This window comes from Varroa jacobsoni, unplaced genomic scaffold (genome assembly GCF_002532875.2).
Source record: "Varroa jacobsoni isolate VJ856 unplaced genomic scaffold, vjacob_1.0 scaffold_993, whole genome shotgun sequence".
Lineage (NCBI taxonomy): Eukaryota > Metazoa > Arthropoda > Arachnida > Mesostigmata > Varroidae > Varroa > Varroa jacobsoni.
The window spans coordinates 112,839-135,062 of NW_019213895.1; the positions used below are offsets into that span (position 1 = coordinate 112,839).

A 22,224-nucleotide genomic window follows, 5' to 3' on the forward strand; every position below is an offset into this window, starting at 1 on the left:
GTGGCTAGCGCGAAAAGCTCTTTAATTCAGCTGGCGGTACTTCTTTAGCTCACGGTGGCCGCCGCTTACGGCCAACTAGACGGTAGACGGCGTTCCACTAATGGACGGTAGACAGATCGAACGACACAGAGGAAGAAGATCAAATAGTCGTTGCGACCATTGAGCTGAGCCGGCTGTATCGGAGCGCTTTGCGAACATCTGTTAGCCAGTCAGCTAGCTAACTGCTGGAGTCCTGACAGCAGATGGAGCTGTTGGCGATGGCAGTGGCTTCGTAAACGGTGAAATCAACAAGCAGTGCTCAGCATTTCAACATACATTCGTCATCGTCGCTGCTGTATTGTATCTGTCTGTTACGTAAGTGCGACATGAAGAAGGTATGAACAAAAATCTGCCAAAGCGTCAGATCTTCTCGCGGGTTTTCGACATACGGCAATCTTCATTGGCGTTACGATCGCCACAGAAGCAGAAGCCAGCTTTGTGGTCATGTTTCCCTGTATGTAATCATTCTGCACCTCAGCCACGCACGTAGTAGTGAAGGAAAGTTGTGAACTGAGCGCCAGCTATATTCAGTTCTCGTCGTGGAATCTAGGCAACAGTTAAGTCAAAGTAAAAGCACAACAATAAGAAAAACACGAACGAAAGTCAATTCAGAATGGCAAAAGTGGCATTAGCCGCTCCGGCGAAGTGTCTCCGTGCATCAGTTTGTGAGTCGACTAGCTGAAGAGCGTATTAGTTTATGATAACGCCTCTCATATACGAGTACTTGCTATCAAAATTTCGTTTTAAAGCAACCTGGAAAAAGTGGTTCGGCTCTCTTTTGGTGACATTAAAGGGAGACATATCAACATAAACAGCATTTAGTAAACACATCAATAGCTGGCTACAACTTGTGGTTCAGGTAGGAATCTCCTCTAACAGTTAGCTTACGAAGAAGCCGTATCGCCATAGTGTTCAATCCCACTATATGTAGTAGTGCTCTTAATCTATCAGTCAATTATTTTGCTTACATCACCAGAGTCGGCCGTTCGGCCACACATCCCGTCGTGGTGCTTTACAACGATCACTGTCCACGCATCTATGCTCGCTAGTTGACATTTGTAAGTGCTTGAACAAACGGTGCTTATAGTAGACTGATAAGACCAGTAACTTGTACTAGACCCCGCAACTAAGTTTTTCTATTCAACATATTCAGTGTCATGATCAAGAGCAAAAGTACTTATTTTGCGTTCCCCTAATGGACATTAATTACCCATTGTTGTAAAATGGGAAATAGAAAACAATACAGCGAGAGCGGTTATTGTGCGACCTTTTTATTGGTATGGATGGAAAGACGAGCAAAGTTTACGAACCGCGACCGCTCTTAGAACAGATATGACAAAAACATTAGTAAGCATCTGTGATTGAGGCTACACGGATCGTGTTCCGAATTGTAGACGCTAGTAGCGTAGCAAGGCGGCGTAGCAACGAGCTCGGTCATCATCTTTGACTATCGTATGGGTGCTCACCCGATGTGGGATCCCCGAAAAGATTTGGGGCGCAAATTATCCCGGCATTTGTCATATTATATTTTGTGGGGTAGCTGTGTGTCCCCTATTCCAAATAATCCTTACGATGTAAGTGTATCGGAAGGATTATTAAGATGTCAGCCAACGAACAGTCATACCTATACGGAGGGGCAATATTTTGACCAGCGTTTTCAACTGACAGTGTTTACGAACGATCGCGAAGCTGCAGAAATATCATAATAAATACATGTTAATAAAGAGACAGTTACATTTTTTTTATACGCTCGCCATATATATAAATAAATAAATATATATAAAGGATGCGTGTTTGACCCCATGTACACCCAATTTATCATGTATTAGATGCCGATATTTAAAAGACGTTTGCATTTTTAAAGATACTGACCGGCGTTTTCTAAAGAACGCGCTAGTGTATTTACCGGGCCTATTTAAATATTTGTTTTGTTTATATATAAAGGTAGTAATGCTCTATTATGGTAGATGTTGTGTAATATTTGATTTATTTCTCCAAACATTATATATTTTTTTTTTTTCAGATTTATAAAATTGTAAATAGATGATAACAGCGTTTGTTATTAGCAACAGTTTGATGATGTCCAAATCCTGTATGCGATTTACATAGACAATTTGAAAAAGGCCGCCATTGAACCGTTCATTGTAAATATTCCTAGAAGAGCTGCATCTAGAGGATTTTCCCATTAATACATACATACATACATCTACACCCTCAGCCAGAATAGGAAGCGTAATCAATAACAAATTACCTTGACCCACGTGTTTGTCGTTGTTGTCCAAGGGCGTATGGTACATCGTTATATATAAATACTGCTGTAGTAAAGATGCTTTCTACTTTCAGAGACATATTGTTATACGTTGTTCGTACGCAACTGTTCAAAAGCGTAATAAGTTAATCATAGCAATGGTGGCAGCATGTGCTCCCCTGTTGCATTATGCATATTGTACCTTCTAATTGTCAGAAAGTGTAAAAGATAGCTAAATTCGAAAACTTACTTAGCTATAGCTTGATGCGTAGCTTCAGAAAGATTCGACTTGGTAAACCTATATATGCTGAAAAGGTTCTCACATTTTTATCGAGTCACCGTTACACTAACTTTGTGCTTTGTATTCATTACGTTTCCAAATTATCCCAAAACGTGTATCATTATACGCATTGACTTCTGACGGCACAACTGGTCAGAAGCCGAACTTTGTCGAGCATCTGCCAACAATCGCGACCCTTCGTATACCGACAAGCAGTAAGCAATCGGCATATATAGTTTGAAATCATATACCTGGTGTCCTTCTGTTTTTGTCCGTCCTCTACCTCTCGAAATCGTCAAAAACTTCTAGTGATACCTAGAACATTATGATCAGAATAATGCAAGCCACAGTCTAGCTACTTCCGTTTCTCAGTGGACAGACCGATTATGATTATCGGCACCGCAGCCTTGCATCATCGCAGAATATCAGGCGAATTATTTGCCTAAACGGCCTAACAGATCTCTTCAAAGCCTGTCATAATATTGGTTAAACAAGGCAAAGTACGGCTGTATTAGCGGCATAAATAGTGGTCCCCACTGCTTCAGCTCCTTTGGTGACGGCATCTATGGCTGTGTCGGCGACGCAGTCGCTTCAAAAGCACAGGCACACCTGACCAGATAGGTAGAGTTTTCCTCGCAGACAATTATAGCAGTCCGCACGCTGCCGTTGTCTACCTGGCTATGTTATACTTTGTATTACGAACGAATAATGGCCCGATCAGCGGAGGTCAATGGGTACACGCGGGCCGGCGGCCGTTTGAATGGGCTTCATTACCAATGCTTTTTGAGAACCACTGCGATTGATACTTTCTATGTTATTATTATTTTCGACTACGATTATTGAAAATCAGTTACTGTCTTATTGTGTACGTGTCATAATGTAGATAGGGAACGTAACTAGTGACTGTTGTGAACGTGTAGCGTGATGGCTGTATGATGGGCGGGGGGCATCTGATGTGTCTGACGCTCACAGTGTCATAAGGCAATTCATGTACATTATTATATCGCGGACAAATTGAATACGATAAAGGTAACCTGTAAAAGTCCAACTTACTATATGTAATAAACAACTGTTGAATCTCTCTAATAGGAGCGTAGAAATGAAAGAAGCTTTCCGTAACAGTCGACCCCATTTACGATATCTTATAACGAGTTTTTCGCTCTTTCTTAGCTTGAAACTAGACAACTAGGCGTGACTCAATTTTTACCTTCCTTATTGAAGTCCTAATTCTCCCAAGAAAGCAAAACAACACTGCTCTAAGGAGATATAGATTATAGCAAACCGTTCGGCTGGTTTTGGAAGTCGTTGCACTCCATGCTAATGGACCAATGTTAACAATGTCATTTTCAACGGGCTCGCTCTTGCCAGGACCTGATAGGGTAAAAAAACGATCCGATGAGACCCTCTGGAGTAATATTTTGATTGACGGTATATGAGCTACTGCAACAGAAGGGCGCTCACAAAAGCTTCGGACCTCCCAAACGATCACACTGGCTTACGAAGTTTCTTTTACCTCGTATCTGTCTTGCTTATACTAAGCCCTAAAGCTTTGAAGTAAAATCTAGGTTTTGCATCTTCATACTAGAGTATGTTGGTCGATTTCTCTCTAAGAGTGATGATGATATACAACTGATCCATCCAAAATGATGTAGAATCTAGTTGGTACTTATTTTGGGTTCCCCTGCTACACCTAAGGTCTTAGTTATGTAATACTGGGTGCAAATCAATCGAAGTTCCATTGTCGCTGAATTCTTTCGACTGATCTCGAGGATATGTATCGGTCGAAACTATAATAGATCCTGACGGTCATTGGCAATGACCATTATATGTAACGACTGCTGGAAAGATGTCGCTCCTGACCAATTTCATTTGGTCAATTCTGCTTGATCTGTAGTTGACTTTCTTCTGTTGATGATTATTGTACATTAAGGTATTCTATTCTACATTTCAATGTTGAAAAAGTCTTGCCCTTTCAATTTTTTGTGGTAGTAAACAACACGTAATAAGCTACATCTGTACATTCGGACTAGACGTTATACATTTCTTCGGTGCATGGTTCATTCAGGAACCTGCGTAACGTTTAGTAGACGCATATGTTCAATTTGTTTGACATCGATGTTTTATTCATTCCGATACCATACTAGTATAATTTTCATCCAACTTACAGGTACGCTAATAACCTGTACCGTTGTAGCGTATGTGCAAGGTTGACGTTTATACTTTCACTATATTTTTAAAAAATAATTTTTAAACGAAAACGGGCTCTTTCAAATAAGTATTGTTCGTATTTTATCGGCAATAAATATTCGACTTAACAAAACATCGCGATAAAACGCCAGAAGGTCAATCTATATATATTCAAGTTCATGAGTGAAACAACTGAATTGCCATGATTTGGAAACCAGATCGAACTGTCACCTATATTTTTTGGTACACCGATATATTTTCTAGTATCGCTAATTGTTGCAGGTCATTCTGTACTATCATCAGTGATTCGTGTTAGGACAACGACCTTGGGGTCGGTCTACAGCATTTGCCAGATCTTTTGCATGGCTGAGTTATCGTCTTTGCTGTACTTTAGCCCCCGTGGCAAACGCTGCTGATACGGGTGCCAGATATGACGACGCCGCCCAGCGCAACACCTACTACACACATATATAATGTGGTTGGTTTTTGTATTATTTTACGACGCGTAACTTGGTTCGGGTATCTCGCTGTCGTATGATATTTAGCTTGGTCAAATTGTTAATGTAATGATATATAACGATTGCATAAACGCGCAAGCGCACAAACAGGCCAAGTAATAAACGATTTTAAACGGAAGAAGCAAATATATAGTGGCAGTGGGTGTGGAGATGTTTTTCCATCTAATTTCCCGCGCTGTACGCGTACAAGTTGATATGTTGGCTCGTATAACGGACAATCGTTAGAGAGAAGACGCAGGCTTCATTAGCGGTCTTTACTACTAACTAAATCATATTCTTTATACTTCCTTTATGTGACTTTTATACTAACGCTTGTGTAAATCTGGAATGGTACACTTTAATGCACAATTGTTGCACTCACGAGATATTGAAGCATTCTTGAAAATATAGCAATGGGCGTAGATAACCCAAAACCATCCATTTGATAGCATCTTTGGTCCACATTAATTTTTGAATTTATTCTTGACTCTATTAACCAGTGGAAGAAACACTAACTCAACACTTGGTTTATTGTCTCTAAGTAGCTTTAATGAAGAACATTGAAAAAACTCAGGATGAGTGACTTTTACCGCGTTCGAACAGTAAGGAACCACGTGCCAGCTCGCTGATATTCTGCTGAAGCTTTTGAATGAAACTATTAATCGCTAGAATTTTCAATGACATGGTCCGATTGGCTATCGTGCAGGGCATATCGTTATTTCGTCATTGCACGATAGACGTGTGTGAGGCATGACGAAGAAATGAAATATTGACTGACAATGTTAAGTAGAGTTCATTAAAGCCCTTTTTTATTCACTATATCAGATGCAGGACCTCTCACGCAACTTTTTCAATATAGCCAGGTCGCTTCTGACATAAGCATGTCATTGTTCCATTTGTTACGAGTGCATATTTATATAACGTTGCGCTGCCTGCAAATATGCCCGGCGTCTTTCTCTCCTGCGAGAACGAATGAAGAAATCTAGACCTCCAATTTTCCATTCGTTGCTTGCCAAGACGAAGGTTTTCAAGGTGCAGCTGCCCTGCACTTTGGCAATAGCAGATATAATCTAGCTCTACTAAATCAAGTGAAGCATGTCTGGACAAGCTGTCAGCTGGCAATATGTCATGAATCCAACGATCGACATAAAAGAAAGAAAGAAACCACTTTTTTTTTTTTTTTGGTCGCACCGCAGAACTCAGGAGTACCGATACCACTTGTACGCAATCACACGAGTTTCCTATCTCCCCAAAACAAATCAACAAAAGTCCAGAATAATATGAGAATTTTTAGTATTATCACAGCACGCCTATGCTGTCAGTAATACTTTAGCTTAGGGCCGTAAACAATGCTGACTAGCTTTACCTATGTAAGTTTGCCGTGTGTTTCAGTTTTTCCATAATCTTAGTGAAATCGACTCGACCTAAGAGTAATTCTCTAACATCGTTAAGTATGTTATAACGCTAGCAATCTCCTAATACGTGCCGTTAAATCCATAAACGACGCCATAAGAAATCGAGGTGCGTGACGCTTTTATCCAGAGCTGTTCACGATCCATACCATCATCGTTGGTAGTTAACACATACGCATCTTGTCCCAAAGGACTTTGAAATACATCTATTTGAAATTTTATTGTTTGGAATTTTAACTTTCTAACGCTAACTTGAGATCGTGTGACGATTGTTGAGAGGAATAGCTTGCGTCAGTTCTAATTGATTATCAATCAACGAACGACTCTGTGATCGTATTTGCTTCTGAAAGCCTATATTCATTAGCCGCAGCCTCTCCGATGACTCACGTCTCTCATGCACAACAAGACATTGTATATAGTACACACCAAATGGTCGCATACTGTTACTCTAATAAAAGGTCAGATGGTCCCTAGGTTTCTAAAAAATCCATTTTATCGCATATTATATTGTTTTGCGTTTCGTAATTGTGACTTAATGCTATATTACATTGGGCTCTTGGAATTTGGTCGAATTTCAATACTGGGCATTACAGTCCCCTGCGTACTTTCCTCCTCACCAACATGGGTTACCTTAACGAAAGTAGTGTAATAGAGGGCTGGGCGACAAATATAAATACTGGGTTTATGTGAATAAGCTTCAGCCAGCTAAGCTTCTCTTTTGAATAAAATTTCTATAGCATACACTATGTTGTGGAAACACGATTCGTAGTGTTCTAGGTGTACTTTGATTCTAGAGTCGCTAAATGACTTTGTGAAGCGCTGATATAGACGCCCAAATCCGCGGAACGACTGCCTGGCTTGATCTGGCCGCAGTTCATTCAGTGGAGCATGTATGCGACGGAAAATTTACATTTTTACGTGCCACAGCTACCGTAACAACCATTCTATGACTGCCGAATAGACGATTATTGGTTGAACTTGCCCCCGCAAGTTGTCTAACATTATGGTCGTCATAGCCTCCACTGCACCAACGGTCTATGTTAGGCTGCGCTGGGTCGTTGAGAGTCATTAATGTTCTTTTGCCTCTTCTAGTCGTCGCTCTCGTCCGGATAGCAATCGTAACTGCGTCACGGTAAAAATGCCTTATTGATACAAAGGCCTAAACTATGATCGAAGTCGGGCACTTAAGTCCCATGCTATATAGTTTGGGGTGTACGAAATGACGAACGCTATTGTAGTGTTTCAGTGATCCTCCGCGCATAGCTTCGTGAGCTTTTCCTATAGGATGATGAACCCCCAAATCGTAAGGTGTAAGAAGATCCCTTGACATCTATTGTACAGCGCAGATTCATACAGATGCATACAGATTCAGTAAATCGGTGATGGGGAGCACAAAGGGAATCTTAGGTGCTCAAAATACTATTTTGTATTAGGACCCCACCGAACGATTTTGAGATTGTAGTATAAGTGAATAATAATTAATAGTATAATTTAGTGATACAATTAATGACCAATTTATACGACTATCAATAGGATGCAGGTTCTTCGAGGGTCGGCAGCGAATGTGTTGTTCCTTGTCAAAGGTATACATGTAAGGCAATGTGAGGTACTAAAGTCCCACTAAGCGTGTATACATAGTAATGTGGTATAATCTCACTATAGACTTGGTCGTACTACAGACTGTCCTACTAGTAGACACTATCATGATCCTATCGGGAAGAATCAATGACGATGTGATTGGAAACATAACACGCGCAGCCAGGCATACGTGTAGCGATTGGACTAGAAATTAAATTCACCTAATAAATACACAGCCTACTCTAAAAGTTTTTGTTTTGGGCAATACGTATAGTTCGTTAATATGGTAAGCAGCCACCTTACCATACTGCTGTCTCTGAGAAGGGGGAGCTATATAATAAGATAATATAATTACGTATCGCATTTTGTAGCCTGGGGCGCGACGATGTAAGTATGCGAAATAGACGTGTCTGCTCAGTCTCGAAACCGTGAGTCATCAAACCAACCCACCAAAACAACGCCGGCTAGTATATCCACAAGCCTGTCTTTTACCTGGGCAATTTATATTCTACATGCACAGTCTGATGTCTGATTAATTCAATAACAAGCAGTTAAATTCCTATGAAAACTTCAAACTCATTTAGCGTACGCGCGTACTACGCCTTCACGTGCATCCTCGCAAAACGTATCTTAACGAAAACTATGCATACTATAAGTAAATAGACGACTTTAATGGAGTTCTCCGCCAGATTGATCAATCATCCTATTTCCATATTTAACTTAAGGATTAATTGCACATGCACTTTTTCTAAAGAACTCAACACGAACATACACATGTCAGATGAAGCTTTTAGACGGTCTTTCGGGGCTTATCAATGTTAGAAGATCCATTTCCGAATGGATCTTCTAACATTGATGTAGAACTAATGGAGCCAAGGCGGGAGGGCATAAAAGATACTTTTTATATTTTACTTTCTAAACGTAAATACTACTGTAGTGATATGTAAGTCGTTTAAACGTTGCTTTAGCCCCATGTGCGTGACTGTGGTCAATAATTTCAAATAGAAATTGACTGGGATTGCCTATTCTGTCAAAAGGCAATACCTCGTTGATTAGCTTAGCTCAAGTTTATATCTTGAGCGTTTTAGACCATCTGCAAGCTTCAGCCTTTTCCCACTGGACGGACCATGTGTCCACGATCGGCCACGCTTTCCAGGTATGTCAGGAAGACAAAAAAATAGAGACATGACCTCGATTGTGAGATTATGTTTGTAGTTCCTTCCAAGAGTAGTAGTACATTGATTCTGTATCGTTTCCGTATCGATCTTAAGGGAGAGCCTTAAATTTCTATATAGGTAAATATATATACTGGTATATATTGGTCATTAATTGTATCACTAAATTATACTATTAATTATTATTCACTTATACTACAATCTCAATATATATAAGTATATACGTAAATTTGACTTACAGTTCCCAGTAATCCAAGGTAAATGTGGTGAGGACGCAGCTATCATTAAAACCAGCACCAAGCTATATACACACATGGCTGATACCTATTGTGTCGCCCAAAAGAAGATTGAGATCGATTTGATCTTTACTATTTAACTATTCGCCAAAATGCTTCCTGTTCGTCAACCCAAGAGTAGGTTTCGGCAGAGACCTGCTTAATAAAGCATCGTAAATGGTCTATGACCTTATGCTTACATGAGCAATGTATTTATTTTTATATATATATATTTATACATGAGCAACTAGATTTATTAGGTAAACAAATGTACTTGACTTACGTAAATATCGATTTGCCTGAAATTTAAGGATCGATTGATAAAATGCTGTTTGTTTTGTAGATGTAAGCTGAGTTCATGTGCTGCTCAACGGACTATTGCGCGTCATCGCTTTGAGGACAATTAAGAAGTCCACGGCGCAATCTAGGCCATTGATCAGTGGTTCCTTAAAAACTGCTCAGTGGTTAGAGTAGTTTTCCGAACGATCAGGCTTCCAATTTTGAGCTTCATCGCACTTTTCACATTGGACGGATTTAACTTCGTTCCAATTAGCTGCCTGGCGAGAGAACTATTGGCACATTTTTATTTAAGGCTGTGTATGCAAGTTAGAAAATCGGTTGCTTTCTGAGAAGAAAAAATTAGAAGGTGGCGTACGATGCCAATGAAACTATGACTTTGACTTCCGTAAACAGACGGAGGCTCTCATTAACACCTCAGTATACTGACATAGCGGTATTATGATTATCGTAATATAATATTTTTTTTGATAACGTTAAACGTTTACATTACTTAGCCACAGAAGATTCACTTTGGCACTGAGCAGATTAGCACGCGCAAACGCGATTTAGATAACAGATTCATTTTATAAGTTCACCATGGTATCTACCACTTCCGATCACTGGGCACCCCCAGATCACAGATCCGTTCGGACGCGAGAAATTTTCATTTACTCATCCATCCATCCATCCATCAAAAAAATTTCATCGACGTCAACGTGCGACGAAACGGAGTATGCCTTCCCGTATACAAGTCACATAAAATTATGCTATATAGGCAATATATATGTGGATAATGAAAGTTTGCCCAACTAAAACCACTAAAATTTCCAATACCGACCTGAAAACTATGAGAAACCGAATAACCTGTTCTGTCGTTAAACATTGCCCCAGACATTCAGAGAACTTTGCACGCAAAATCAGGTTAACAACTTAAATAACGCACGCATCATAGACTGCTACACGTGAAGAACAGGCTTGCGGTATATACACGAACTCTAATAAATATAATATTACAATGGAAGTTACGAGAAGTTTTTTTTCACGTCACAGCCGCAGCAAATCTAAGTGCTATAACTCTAATGGTATGCTACCAATGATTAAGCTGAGAAGAACAACAGATCGATCATGCGACGCTAATTTAGGCGTTGTTACGTTCTGGACTATGAGGTGATCGCAAATAAAATATCCCTGCAGGCTTTTGGGGCAAGTAGTTCCTCTAGTGATGTTCAAAGCAGATAAATTTATTTTCTTTAACTATCAGGTATTCGAACGTATGAAATGAACGAAGACAACCGACGAACAGGAATCTAAAGAAGCGCCTTGAAAATTCCATTGCGACAGCATCAGGCGGATCAGAAGGGCGACGAGAGGCAAAGGGCGAGGTGCCCCAAGGTCAGCGGGAACTATCAACCCAGATTCAAGAGCCAGTGGAGACAGGTCGCCTGAAAGCCTAAAAAAAAAGTCAGCCTTGTCAGACGTGTAAACACACCATTTTTTACCGTAAATAAAGATTTATTTGCAGTCGGCTGAAACAAGGCAAGAAGGCGTCATTATAACTGTATGTCTTTGAAGCAATACCCAAAGGTTATTCAAAAAACTAGTTATCCAAGGTTAGGTAAGCGTCCACAGCGAAAAATTTCGTTTCTTTTCGAGATCATGATTTTCTAATCTGAAGTATTCGCGGAGTCGATTCATTGGGCTACAGATTCTTTGCGGTTGCTTTGATACACGTACCTGTAGCTGTTCCCTATATACGATATGAAAAATTTGAATGACGTTACCTCTGTCCGTATTATGATTTCGTATTTGCACAGTACACTGCGGGCATTGTCTATATAGAAGAGCTTGTTATATATCTGACGGTTCCACTTAGTGGTTCAGGCTCAAGGTTAATTGAAGCACTGGAAACGGAATCTAGGAAGAGAATTATATACGCAGCATTTAGCGTATGACCTACCGATTCGTAAGATTAGGGACGTTGAGAGTTCACTAGTAGTCATTGCGCTTTGTTCCCAACTTACTCTGACCTGCTATGTCTGATACTACTGACCGGCGTCAGAGTACCCATATCCCCTATGGACAAGCATAAGGTAAAATTCAAAGAGAGCATATATATGTACTTGTTGAGTTTGGGCTAAATATATTGTGTGCATATATATACGGAATAAAGGTCCGTATTTTTCAAATACGGGTGTGTCAGTGCTCTTTATATTGTCAAACGAAAAATAAAAAATATTCAACGCTTACTTCTATAAGCGAGACTACATACCGTCGATCTTGAATGTACTGCAAGAGTTAAATATGCCGCTACAGCGTTACAGAAGAAATCTGCCGCCGAATGCCGTTGCTATTAGTTAAAATCGGACCCCCAATCGCTCCCTGGAGGCGTTCCTGTAGTTATCGTTTGGTGTACATCCCAGATGCCTGTCATGCGCCTACTATAATTGTTCCATCGTATATTTTGACGCGCTTTTATTCATAGCAGTCGACGACTAACTCTCGACCCTGTTCAAGCACCCATTCTGCTTAGGCCAGCCTAATTAAGCCAGGACACCGCCCTGCAGAGTGTAGTTCGGCCTTAAATAATAAACTCTATCTGTTATGCACATCTCAGATCACAAATATTTTCCTGCGATAAAGAAGATTAGTGAATAGATGGAGTTATAAGAAACCCGCTTACTGTGCTTGTCGCGAAGCTGATTCTACGGAGGAGTCCATTTTGGATTTCGATCTTCACAGAAATACTGGAATCAAAGTGTGATTAATGATCGTCATCGGCAAAACAAAATATTGCATTGGGCTGTTCTATTCAAATGCTTAATTCAGATTTTCGTTGGAAAACTGCACACTTTTATTATATAGCTTCATGTACACCTATATTTGATTTGAATGTTATGAATGATTTGGGAACCATTATGTGCTACGGCAATTCGTTGTCGTATATGCCCGTTAGTTGGCCGGACAGGGAAGTTTGTTTATTTGATACAAATATTAGTCAAAGTCGACTAAAAGAGGTAGCGACCCACGATAGGAAACACAACAGCGCGAATTTAGTTTCATCATTCTGGCTAATGTTTTTGGGCTATCGTAGCTTAATACCTAGATCTGAAGCCTGGTATCCGTAAGAAATGCACACTAAGAAAATGTGTCATATGGAGGAACACAGTGTTCCCAGCTCACAATAGTGTACTACCGCTTGGGCCGACGGGCTTAAGGTCACGTCATGATGACTTCAAAATTTCATTCTACACTTCAGGGCATGACTTTCGCACATATACAAAAACATCAAGTGGGCTGTTTCGTTTACTATATAGTGTCTTTTCGTCTTCCATCACATTTACCCTTGAACAATGTTTTGTTTTGGGAAAACTACTAAATCTTGCTTTCCTTTTCGCAAGCTTATCTCGTTTGTACGACCGTTATCAGAGATAGTGCATCGTTATTCTGAAACGTATCTAAGCTTCTTATATATTCTAGTAGTGCATCGTAATCTATTTTATAGTGCGGTTTGCACGGGTCCTCCTATCAAGCTGTTTTCAATACAACTGAGCTCCTAGATAGAGCAGTCTGCATCTCTCCAAGTTAACGCTATGTCAATATTTGGCATGATCAAGTTATGAATAGACACGAGTATCGAGGAGGTGACTAAACAACTATAAAGAAACTGTCTAAGATAATCAAAATATGGGTAGCTCTTGACATAAACCCATACAATTTTATTAGTGATTTCAGCGACACTTATTGTAACCTGAATACAAATGAAAAATAGGATCGTGGGGCAACTCGGGAAATTCAAAATCTGTTTTAAGTCAGACCTTCGTATATTTTGGATGAATGCATTTACGTGGCTTTTTTTTTTACCTTTCTACATGTGTATCTAATTTTCAATATCAACTCAAAAAAAAGTGTAAAAGCGCAATTTTAAATACAACGGAAATCGAGTCTTCTACACAATATCTCTGAAATACGATACAACTGGGCAAGTACGACTACCATGAATCCTTTATGTTCATCAAGGATTATGCTTTCAGAAATCGACGACACGTTTGTTATGTTAGCGTGCAATGAAACGAAATAATGATAAGCCCCCCTTAGAACTAACCTTTGAGGTTCCCCTTGATTGTCAGTAACGCGACGAAATCGTACGCTGGTCACATTTTAATTAACTCTGCAGACCTGTTTGCTTCACGATAAAGTTACTCCGAAGGCGCATGAGCTAAAAACCAATTTCTGATCGAGTTACGTTTAGAAAGGGGCGTTGTCAAATAATCAGAACGCCTCGCCTCGTACTAGGAGCTAATCTTCTGAAGCAATGTCTAACGGCTTCAAAAAAATTCGAGACATTGTGACAGTCAGTTTGTGCCATTTTGAGAAGATAATAACCCTGTTTTTGGCATCGTGCACTAACTGGTTTACGTGCTTTATTATGTGAGAAATTGATAATAATCTGATAACTTTTGGCCAATCTGGATCAAGAGGTACATTTTAGATCGTATATAATTAAATATATCGTATAACAATAATTGGTTAGTTTAAGCGGTATTCGATTGGCCCTCTAATTCACGAAAGCTTATTTGAGTTGCAAAGCTGAAAAGCACACAGAAAGGGATAAGATACGTACGACAAAAGTAACAAACATACATTTTATTTATTTATTTTTATTTTTCAATGTGTTTATTGTCTTTCGTTGTATTTTTACGAAGCTGCTATCAGTTCTCAACCAGCGATACTCAAACTTGCTACCATCGATAAATCCTTACATGATTAAGCTTCGTCACGATACGTAGTATCGTTAATGACAGAAGCTAATGAATGGCACGATCGGCTTAGACTAATATCTGGCATTTGGCCGTCATCGCGAGATTGGCGCTAAAATATTACCGGGGTAAATGAGGCTCAATATGAAGATGAGGTCTGACCTGTTACGTGTCACACAAAGAAATACACAGCTCTTTTACATTGCTTTTTTATATATTCCTTCCTGTATTCTTCTCGGATCTGTTTTGATAGTTGCTGTTTGTTTAGTGATCATTATTAGGCAGCTAAAGGGCAATGGGCCAGCAACAAGGTGTGTTGGCTGGGACACGAAATTCTGCAGGAGTGGACTGGGACGCAAAAAGCACTAAAAGCGCATGTTCGTTATCGTCATCGAAACGATTTCGTCGGAAACTACGGAAAAGTCTTCGAATTCGCAAGAACCGCTCGTGTCGGGATCTTAGTGCCACGTAAGTTCATTCGCTTGTATCTTTCTAATGATAGATACATTTTTTTTACCTGAAACTTACTTTTGCTCACCCCAAAAATATCGAAATTCTATAGCATACGACTTCATCTCATCTTTTTGTTGCAGATTTCAATACAGCTTGGGTGACCATGACGACTGCGATCAACTCAACTTAAATACTGCAACGGAAGATGAGCTTATGACATTAACTGGGGTCAGCCGCCAGACAGCGCGAGATATTGTCGCACATCGAAGGGCAATCGGCGGATTTCGGAAGGTAGAATGATAGTAACAAGATATTTTTTCATACTGCGCATATTGAAGCTTTCGCTGTTTAAGGTAGTGGATCCCGTTCATACTGCGCGAAATAAAAACGTTTTCCAACTTGGTTCTCAGGTGGAAGATCTGGCCTTAGTATCCGGGGTAGGGGCAAATAAGTTGGAACTTCTACGGAACGAAGTGTGCGTGTCAAACTTTAATCATAAACGAATATCTCGGGGTCAGAAGACCGCTCTATCACTCGAGTCGCTTGATGGGACGCCCGCCAGGTTTGTCGTCTTTCTCTTTCTAGGGCGTCAGCGCGAAAAGGCAGATTTATTGGTGTCTGTATCTAGTTGGATAGCTTATATTTTTAATGGAACGTGACAATTTTATTACATACGTTCGTAGATTACATCTGGACTCAGCTCTATTGCTAAATAGGTATTGTGCCCATTTGAACCATGTCCTCCTGCTGAACTTTGTAGAAGCTCGACTCAGACACAGGTCAATATAAACACGGCGTCTATGTTTGAACTTATGGCTCTCCCTGGACTGACACAAGAATTGGCTGCCGGGATTTGTCATGTTCGAGAAAAGAGGGGGCACTTTAAGACAATCGATGCTCTTCTCAAGGTCAAAGGTAAAGCTAAGTACCCACTATCTGATACATTTTATGGGCTTAACCTGGATAATTCAGGAAAATAAATGCATTAATTAACCTATCTGAAAAAATTGATCTAGGCTGCATGAACGGAGTCTGGGTTCATAAACTAAAACGAAGCATCAAAAATCAGATATTTGTAAGGCTATCAGGCTACCTGACTTTGTCCTTTTTTAGTAGCCGTAGAACGATAAACCTACAATTTTCTCCTATCAATACAAACAGTTTCTCTTCATCTATTAATACACTAATTAAATATTAAAGTCGTAAGTCTGTACAGATAAAGTGATGGATAGTACTTTTTATTTTTAATAGATTTAGTAAGTAATTTGCATTTTGTGGTCCTTAGTGAGCACGGACCGCCGACAGGTAAGAATAGTGTCCAAAAAATAAATGTGGATCACAGATAATCGCAATAATGAATTTTTGCAATCTTTAGGAATCTCAAGCGTTCAATTGGCAGTCTTGCGTCCAAGACTTTGCGTTGATTTTTCAAGTTGTCCAACACCGACAGATGATAACGGTAGTGCTGCCAGCAACGATTCTACTACATTTCACACCGGAAGTGACATACGACCTGCCACATCACTTTGTACACGGAAATCCCCGAGCATTTCATTGAATTCAAGACGCTCTCGACAAATTATGGCAGCTAGTCTCGCACCTAAAAGCTGGGATCCGGAAATCGACTATGATATCTACAAGTTGATTGCCCATCTTACTGTCGTAAGTTGAGGCAGTCCTTGTGTGCGCACCAGGATGGCTGCAATTTAAGTGATCGCTAGTTTTTATTTTTTGTTGTTACTCGCTCCGTCAAGCGACAAATGTATACGAAAATATATCCGATTTTAATAGAACCCGTACATGTATTGGATCGCAAAAGAAAGAAACCTGTAAACATACCCAGCTATCACTAGAGATAAGCATGTACAACCAAAGGAACACGTAATAAATGTTCTATATAAACGTTCCTTTTGTAGCGCCCTATTGTCGCTCGAAATGATCCTCCGAGCATTTCGCATAGCCGCGTTCGGATAGCGCTGTGGGATCTGGAGCAGCTGAGTGAGGACAAGGCATCCAATCTGGGAGTGCAGGAAGTTGTTTGTCGGACCCTATTAGAAAACGAGTAGGTTCATTGAATTTTTGTCTTTTTCTTATATGTTGTTTTGTGGTACTGAAATTATTGGCACTATTAGCATATATATTGTTTATTACTTTAGCAGGCGCCACATTTGCTGTCCGAAGCAAAAAAAGAAAATGCGATTTGACGAATCCTTGTGACTGAGATAGTAAGCAAAGCTATATACCAAGGTTAGATTCGTTCGTAGGTAAGACGGGGTAATTGTTATAACCAAGCTTACGTTTAACCGTCCAAGTATGAAGCCACCCTCTAGAAAGGTGCAACGGGTCTGTTGGGTACAGCATATGAAATGTACATTCACGTGTAAGTAAGGTCGTCCATAATGATCACTATTTCAACTATCTCTATTCTATAATATCCTACTTCACTTTTGGATTTATCATCTAAGAATCTCGGTACTAGTATGCCACGACGTCACCTCGCCTTTCGCTGCTGCGCGCTTAACTACCGAGTTAAATCAGCCTCTCTTGTCGCGAATTGCTGCTTGGGAGCCTCAAGAACGACGCTGGCATTATATCTTCCCCACACGAGCCCTGACTTCAAATGGCCACGATGATAAAAAACCTCAGGTAATCATAACAGATCCGTTTCGGGCTTTACTGTACCCATGGATGCGCCACTATCTATTTTTACATTGCAAAATTTTTATTCTATTATATTGCACCATATGCACAAAGTTCAAAGCCGTTTTCTAAACCGATTGCATTACTAATGAAACTGTTTGGCTTGCTTTGTAAAAATGGTGGTGCTGTTTCTCTCATGCAGAACGGTTATGTCAGTTTTCCTACGGTTAGCAAGCAGCAAAATAGTGAACGGTTAGTGGAGAGCCTTTCAGGACTTCTCTATGCTGCCGCGAATGGTCTTCGACATCTCGATCACAAACTGGTTGATTTAGGGCCTAATCTGGCCCCAGCTCTCATCGCGCACTTTGAAGTAAGTATGGACTGTCACTGATATCGAGCACTGGTAAAAATATCTGCTGTAATCAATTTTTCTTACTTGGTGCAATTTCAGTTTGGCAGTTTCATTGCGAAAGAAAAGAAACAATGAACGGCAAGGTCTTAAAGTTCGTGGCACCTAGGCCACATATGGCCATAATTAACAGAATAATGCCGGTGGAGAGTTTCCGGTTATATTTAAGCAGATTAGACGGATAGAAGCAAATGAATAAGATTTATCTACATCTTCGAAAGAATTTTATGACAAACCCATGCCGTTTTCAATTTGGGCGCCTCTCACAGTGTATTTCTTGACATTAAATTTCCATCCACATGTTTATATGATTTCAGGTTGGTGCCTCCCTACAATTTTCGGTAGTGTCAGTTGATCTTCGGGGTCTAAGTGGCCCTACCGGATTGAGGTCAGCACTGCCCTCTTTCGTTGAACGCCTTGCCGCGGAGCTAGGGCAAACAGATAATGTTGTAGTTTGTGGAAACTTCCTCACCTCGGCTACCGATGAAGGTAAACTACAACCAACCTAAATATAACCTGTAGCCTGAAAGTCGAAAAGCATAAACAAAGCATGTATGAAAGGGTTGAATTTACAAAAGATTCAACTAAGCAAGTATATTCTGTGCTACTCTACTCGATTCTTGTAGCGCTGGACGAGTTGGCCCGTGTCGGCTTCCACCTGCTACATCCGATCGCCAGTCGGGATCACCTTTTACATGAACATCTACACGTGTGGTGTTCACCAGGAGCTCGAGCGCTTTGCCGTAGTAGCGAAGCCGAAACAATCCAAAGTGGCCTCATGCATCCGATGATACCCAAAGGTAGTACTTGTTATAATTTGAGCGCGATCGTTTCCCTGAAGTGAAATGTCATTTAGGTAGCGGCGGCGATTATAAATCTATAGCACTACTGATACATACGTATTACAAATCATCAAAAGATTTTTAATTACGTATGGTTTTATTAATTCATTTTTTACATACGCTTATTGATTGATTTTGTGGACAAAAGATTTTTCGCAGAGAACAACCGCAGGAGTTGCATCGGTAGAGTATGTTCTTCTTGATAGAAGTGCTTGGAGTGATGGAAATGATTAAAATTGAACCTGGCATTTGGCTGTTTTGTTTTTTTTGGATGACGAAAGTTCATGTGCTTACGTATGGTAGCGGATTTATTGCATAGGTCCATGGCATTGGGGCGGCACCGTCAGTTCACATAAACCCATTTTCATCGAGTTGATGCTACCCACGGCGAACGGAGCGATCCTTGCTCACGGCCAGCAGGTCTTACTCAATGGAATGATATCGGCTGATTAGCGAAAGCTGGTCTCTTTGGATAGTCCTGGCCAAATGAAGAGATTTGCCTCTTGGCAACCTAAAATTGCCGGTCTATAGAGTCTATATATGTGGATTATTCGAGAGTGTAAATCTATAATCAATAAAAAAAACCTCAACAGAGTTTAGCTACAGGAAGATAAATCGATGAGGTCGCAATTGTGCCTAATGTTAGTGCGTCAGCGCATATGACGAAAGTTTCGATTGTGACAAGAAACTTTCAATGTTACAATGATATTATAGATGTATATACCCTAATTGGATGTTGGCAATGTACTAATTACATTGCTATGTGATATCGTCGTGTGATTTTTGAATTTCCGGTAAAATTCGGAACACGTTATCATTACATAGTATGTTAGATGCTCAATTTCGGAGCATCAGGCGTCAGCACATATATATATACATACATATATATACGAATTCAATTGTGTACTGCGACTCAGAAGGGGATGAAGGACAGTTCTTCTTAAACGGCATATTGTAGTGTTTTGTCTCAAAAATAGCCAGAGTTGATTGACTAGTTTACACCGTTCAACGTAAATATGGATGTATATTACTCTAATATTAATATTAAGAAATATTACTCGTGAAAATGGTAAGTTATTCAAATCGTTTAGAAAAACACTTAAGTATGATGCAAGAATCGTGCGGCCTGATTCCTTTGCCAAAAAGACAGATTTGTACTTGGAACAAGTATCAATCATCAACCACACTGTGGCGTAAACATTAGTTTAACTTGAGTTGTGGACCAAGAGCACACGCTTTAAGGGGTCTTTGATGACTTTGAACGCTTCGACGTATGCAACTCTTTGGTTTGGCGAAGGTGTTGTACAGACAGAATTATCTCATAATAGCATTCTATCATTTGTCGATTCCCAGTGGGAAAAGTGACATGCTTAAATGCTATATTGCGTGCAATGTTATATTCATTTCAGATTGTACATAAGATGATTTTATTTGTTCTACCAACTATAGCAATGAATGGGCTGTCCTAGTGTAATATGTACGCTGTTCTTAGCTACTTTGTAAGATATCTTCAATACAAGAATAAGCCATCAATGCTTGCACCACAACTTGAGAACAAGTCATTGTTGTAGGGAAATTTATCTGACAGGACAAGACGTATGCCACAAGAACACTTCATTTACCGAGCGTGATAACACTGTAGCTTAAACTTCAAGTCTGCAAGTAAGAACATTTTGTTTATTCCGCGGAGATATTAATGCTAATAGTCATATTATTTGAAGCCATAAAATCACTAAGGATACCATGGTAGTCCGCTCTATGGAGCCATAGTTCAATTATCTTGAAAAGCGAATAGAGTTCACTGGAAGAGAGAAGAAATGATTAGGCCCGCTTTTTTCAAACCTTGTTCTGTTCGGAGTATATAAAGTACTACTGTCAAAAAGCAGGCGGAGAGATAAATTTCCATTGAACTCTGCGCTGCGTAGTTAGACTTATGAGGGGAATGTTTTTTTTCGTACCACGAAGTAATTAGAGGTTAAAGCAGGTCTATGGTTAATAAAGTATGCAGATTACTTCATATAATATACGCGATTCTCCCCGGCGTTCAACGAAAGTAAATGTCGCGCTATACCACAGTCAGTGTATACGCTTAAAAGCTGTGCAAATTTATGCAGTACTTGTTAGAGTACATGTAACTACCAGTAGGTGTATTTACGCAGCCGAATCTTAAAAGTAGACACTTATAAAATAGAATAAATCAGTATAAATGCTCCGTAAAATGTTATATATAAAAAAATGACTATAAATTTTAAAATTCTGCACTACCAGTGTCAATACCTAAGGATAGCCTGCAGTAATCGCAGAATTACAGCAGAATAACTATCGTATGATGATTTATATGTTAATAGTAAGTTCTAATTTATGCTATTTGTTCAAAATTCAGCATCGCTGTTACTCGCTCGTTCGGTGCCGAACCATGTTCAAATGCAATCAATCAAAAAAACCGGGACCAGTGTTCTTGTGTGCATATTTGACGTTGACGTTGGAAGACCTAATGCTTTCGAAAACTTCCGACATCTTTTTGTGCCACTCGTTCGAGCAACTTGTTTCCTTGTCTGTAAAATTTAGTAACGTAACGTGCTATTGTGACCTAAATTACATCTGCGATGGCAATCGCATCATGATACACAAACTATTAATAATACAGTATTCAATAGATACGCTTCTAGTAAGCCTTCGTGCTGTATAATAGAAACGAAATGCTAAAGCTATCCTAGTTAAAGAATGCCGGCGCGTACTTATATATTTATACATATTTACACATTAATAAAGCTTGAATGTGAAAAAAATATTAATTTACTTTTGTATTACATCACTTTTTATGCAAAAGTAGATATTATTTAACCGCATATGGACGGGATCTATTTTCCCGTTAATTGAGTCAGGGACAATGTAAACAAGTTTATATGCAAAGCTGAAATTACACAAGGTTCTAACGTTTCTTTTAACTACGTTTATTAATATGCAACGATCTTTGTTGGCGCAGTAAAATAACCTAGCTCACTGCAAGCAGGAAGTTGTCACTATTAGGTTAAGGACCAAAAAATTCAAAATCATGATAGAGTTGTTTTGTAGAACTTAGCAACAATTCTTTAAATCGTTATCGTTCTTATTTCACCCACTTTCCGGCAATGTCAAAATTTAGGAAGTAAA

General features: G+C 39.7%; 1 protein-coding gene across 6 annotated transcripts; it reads left to right on the plus strand.

Moving 5' to 3' along the window:
- The first annotated feature begins 56 nt into the window (after positions 1-56).
- On the plus strand, positions 57-21,866 carry LOC111265618 (endonuclease/exonuclease/phosphatase family domain-containing protein 1). Of its 6 annotated transcripts, none has more exons than XM_022842432.1 (12): positions 57-898; positions 14,981-15,195; positions 15,321-15,471; positions 15,591-15,742; positions 15,941-16,095; positions 16,556-16,842; positions 17,097-17,242; positions 17,646-17,826; positions 18,023-18,190; positions 18,547-18,718; positions 18,856-19,029; positions 19,391-21,866. In XM_022842432.1, exons 2-12 carry the CDS (start codon positions 15,023-15,025, stop codon positions 19,522-19,524), a joined length of 1,893 nt encoding a protein of 630 aa, XP_022698167.1. In that variant the 5' UTR covers positions 57-898; positions 14,981-15,022; the 3' UTR covers positions 19,525-21,866. The 6 variants fall into 6 exon arrangements, with proteins under 6 accessions (XP_022698167.1, XP_022698166.1, XP_022698168.1 ...); XM_022842431.1 differs by having other exon boundaries at positions 14,996-15,195; XM_022842433.1 differs by having other exon boundaries at positions 57-704; positions 14,996-15,195.
- Positions 21,867-22,224: the final 358 nt, after the last annotated feature.

What these genes read in the sequence shown, in the direction of transcription:
- LOC111265618 (XM_022842432.1), top strand. Translation starts at nt 15,023, where the DNA reads ATGGGCCAGCAACAAGGTGTGTTGGCTGGGACACGAAATTCTGCAGGA. An exon ending in ACGATGATAAAAAACCTCAG is followed by an intron (nt 17,827 to 18,022) that starts GTAATCATAACA and finishes TCTCTCATGCAG; the next exon opens with AACGGTTATGTCAGTTTTCC. An exon ending in GCATCCGATGATACCCAAAG is followed by an intron (nt 19,030 to 19,390) that starts GTAGTACTTGTT and finishes TTTATTGCATAG; the next exon opens with GTCCATGGCATTGGGGCGGC.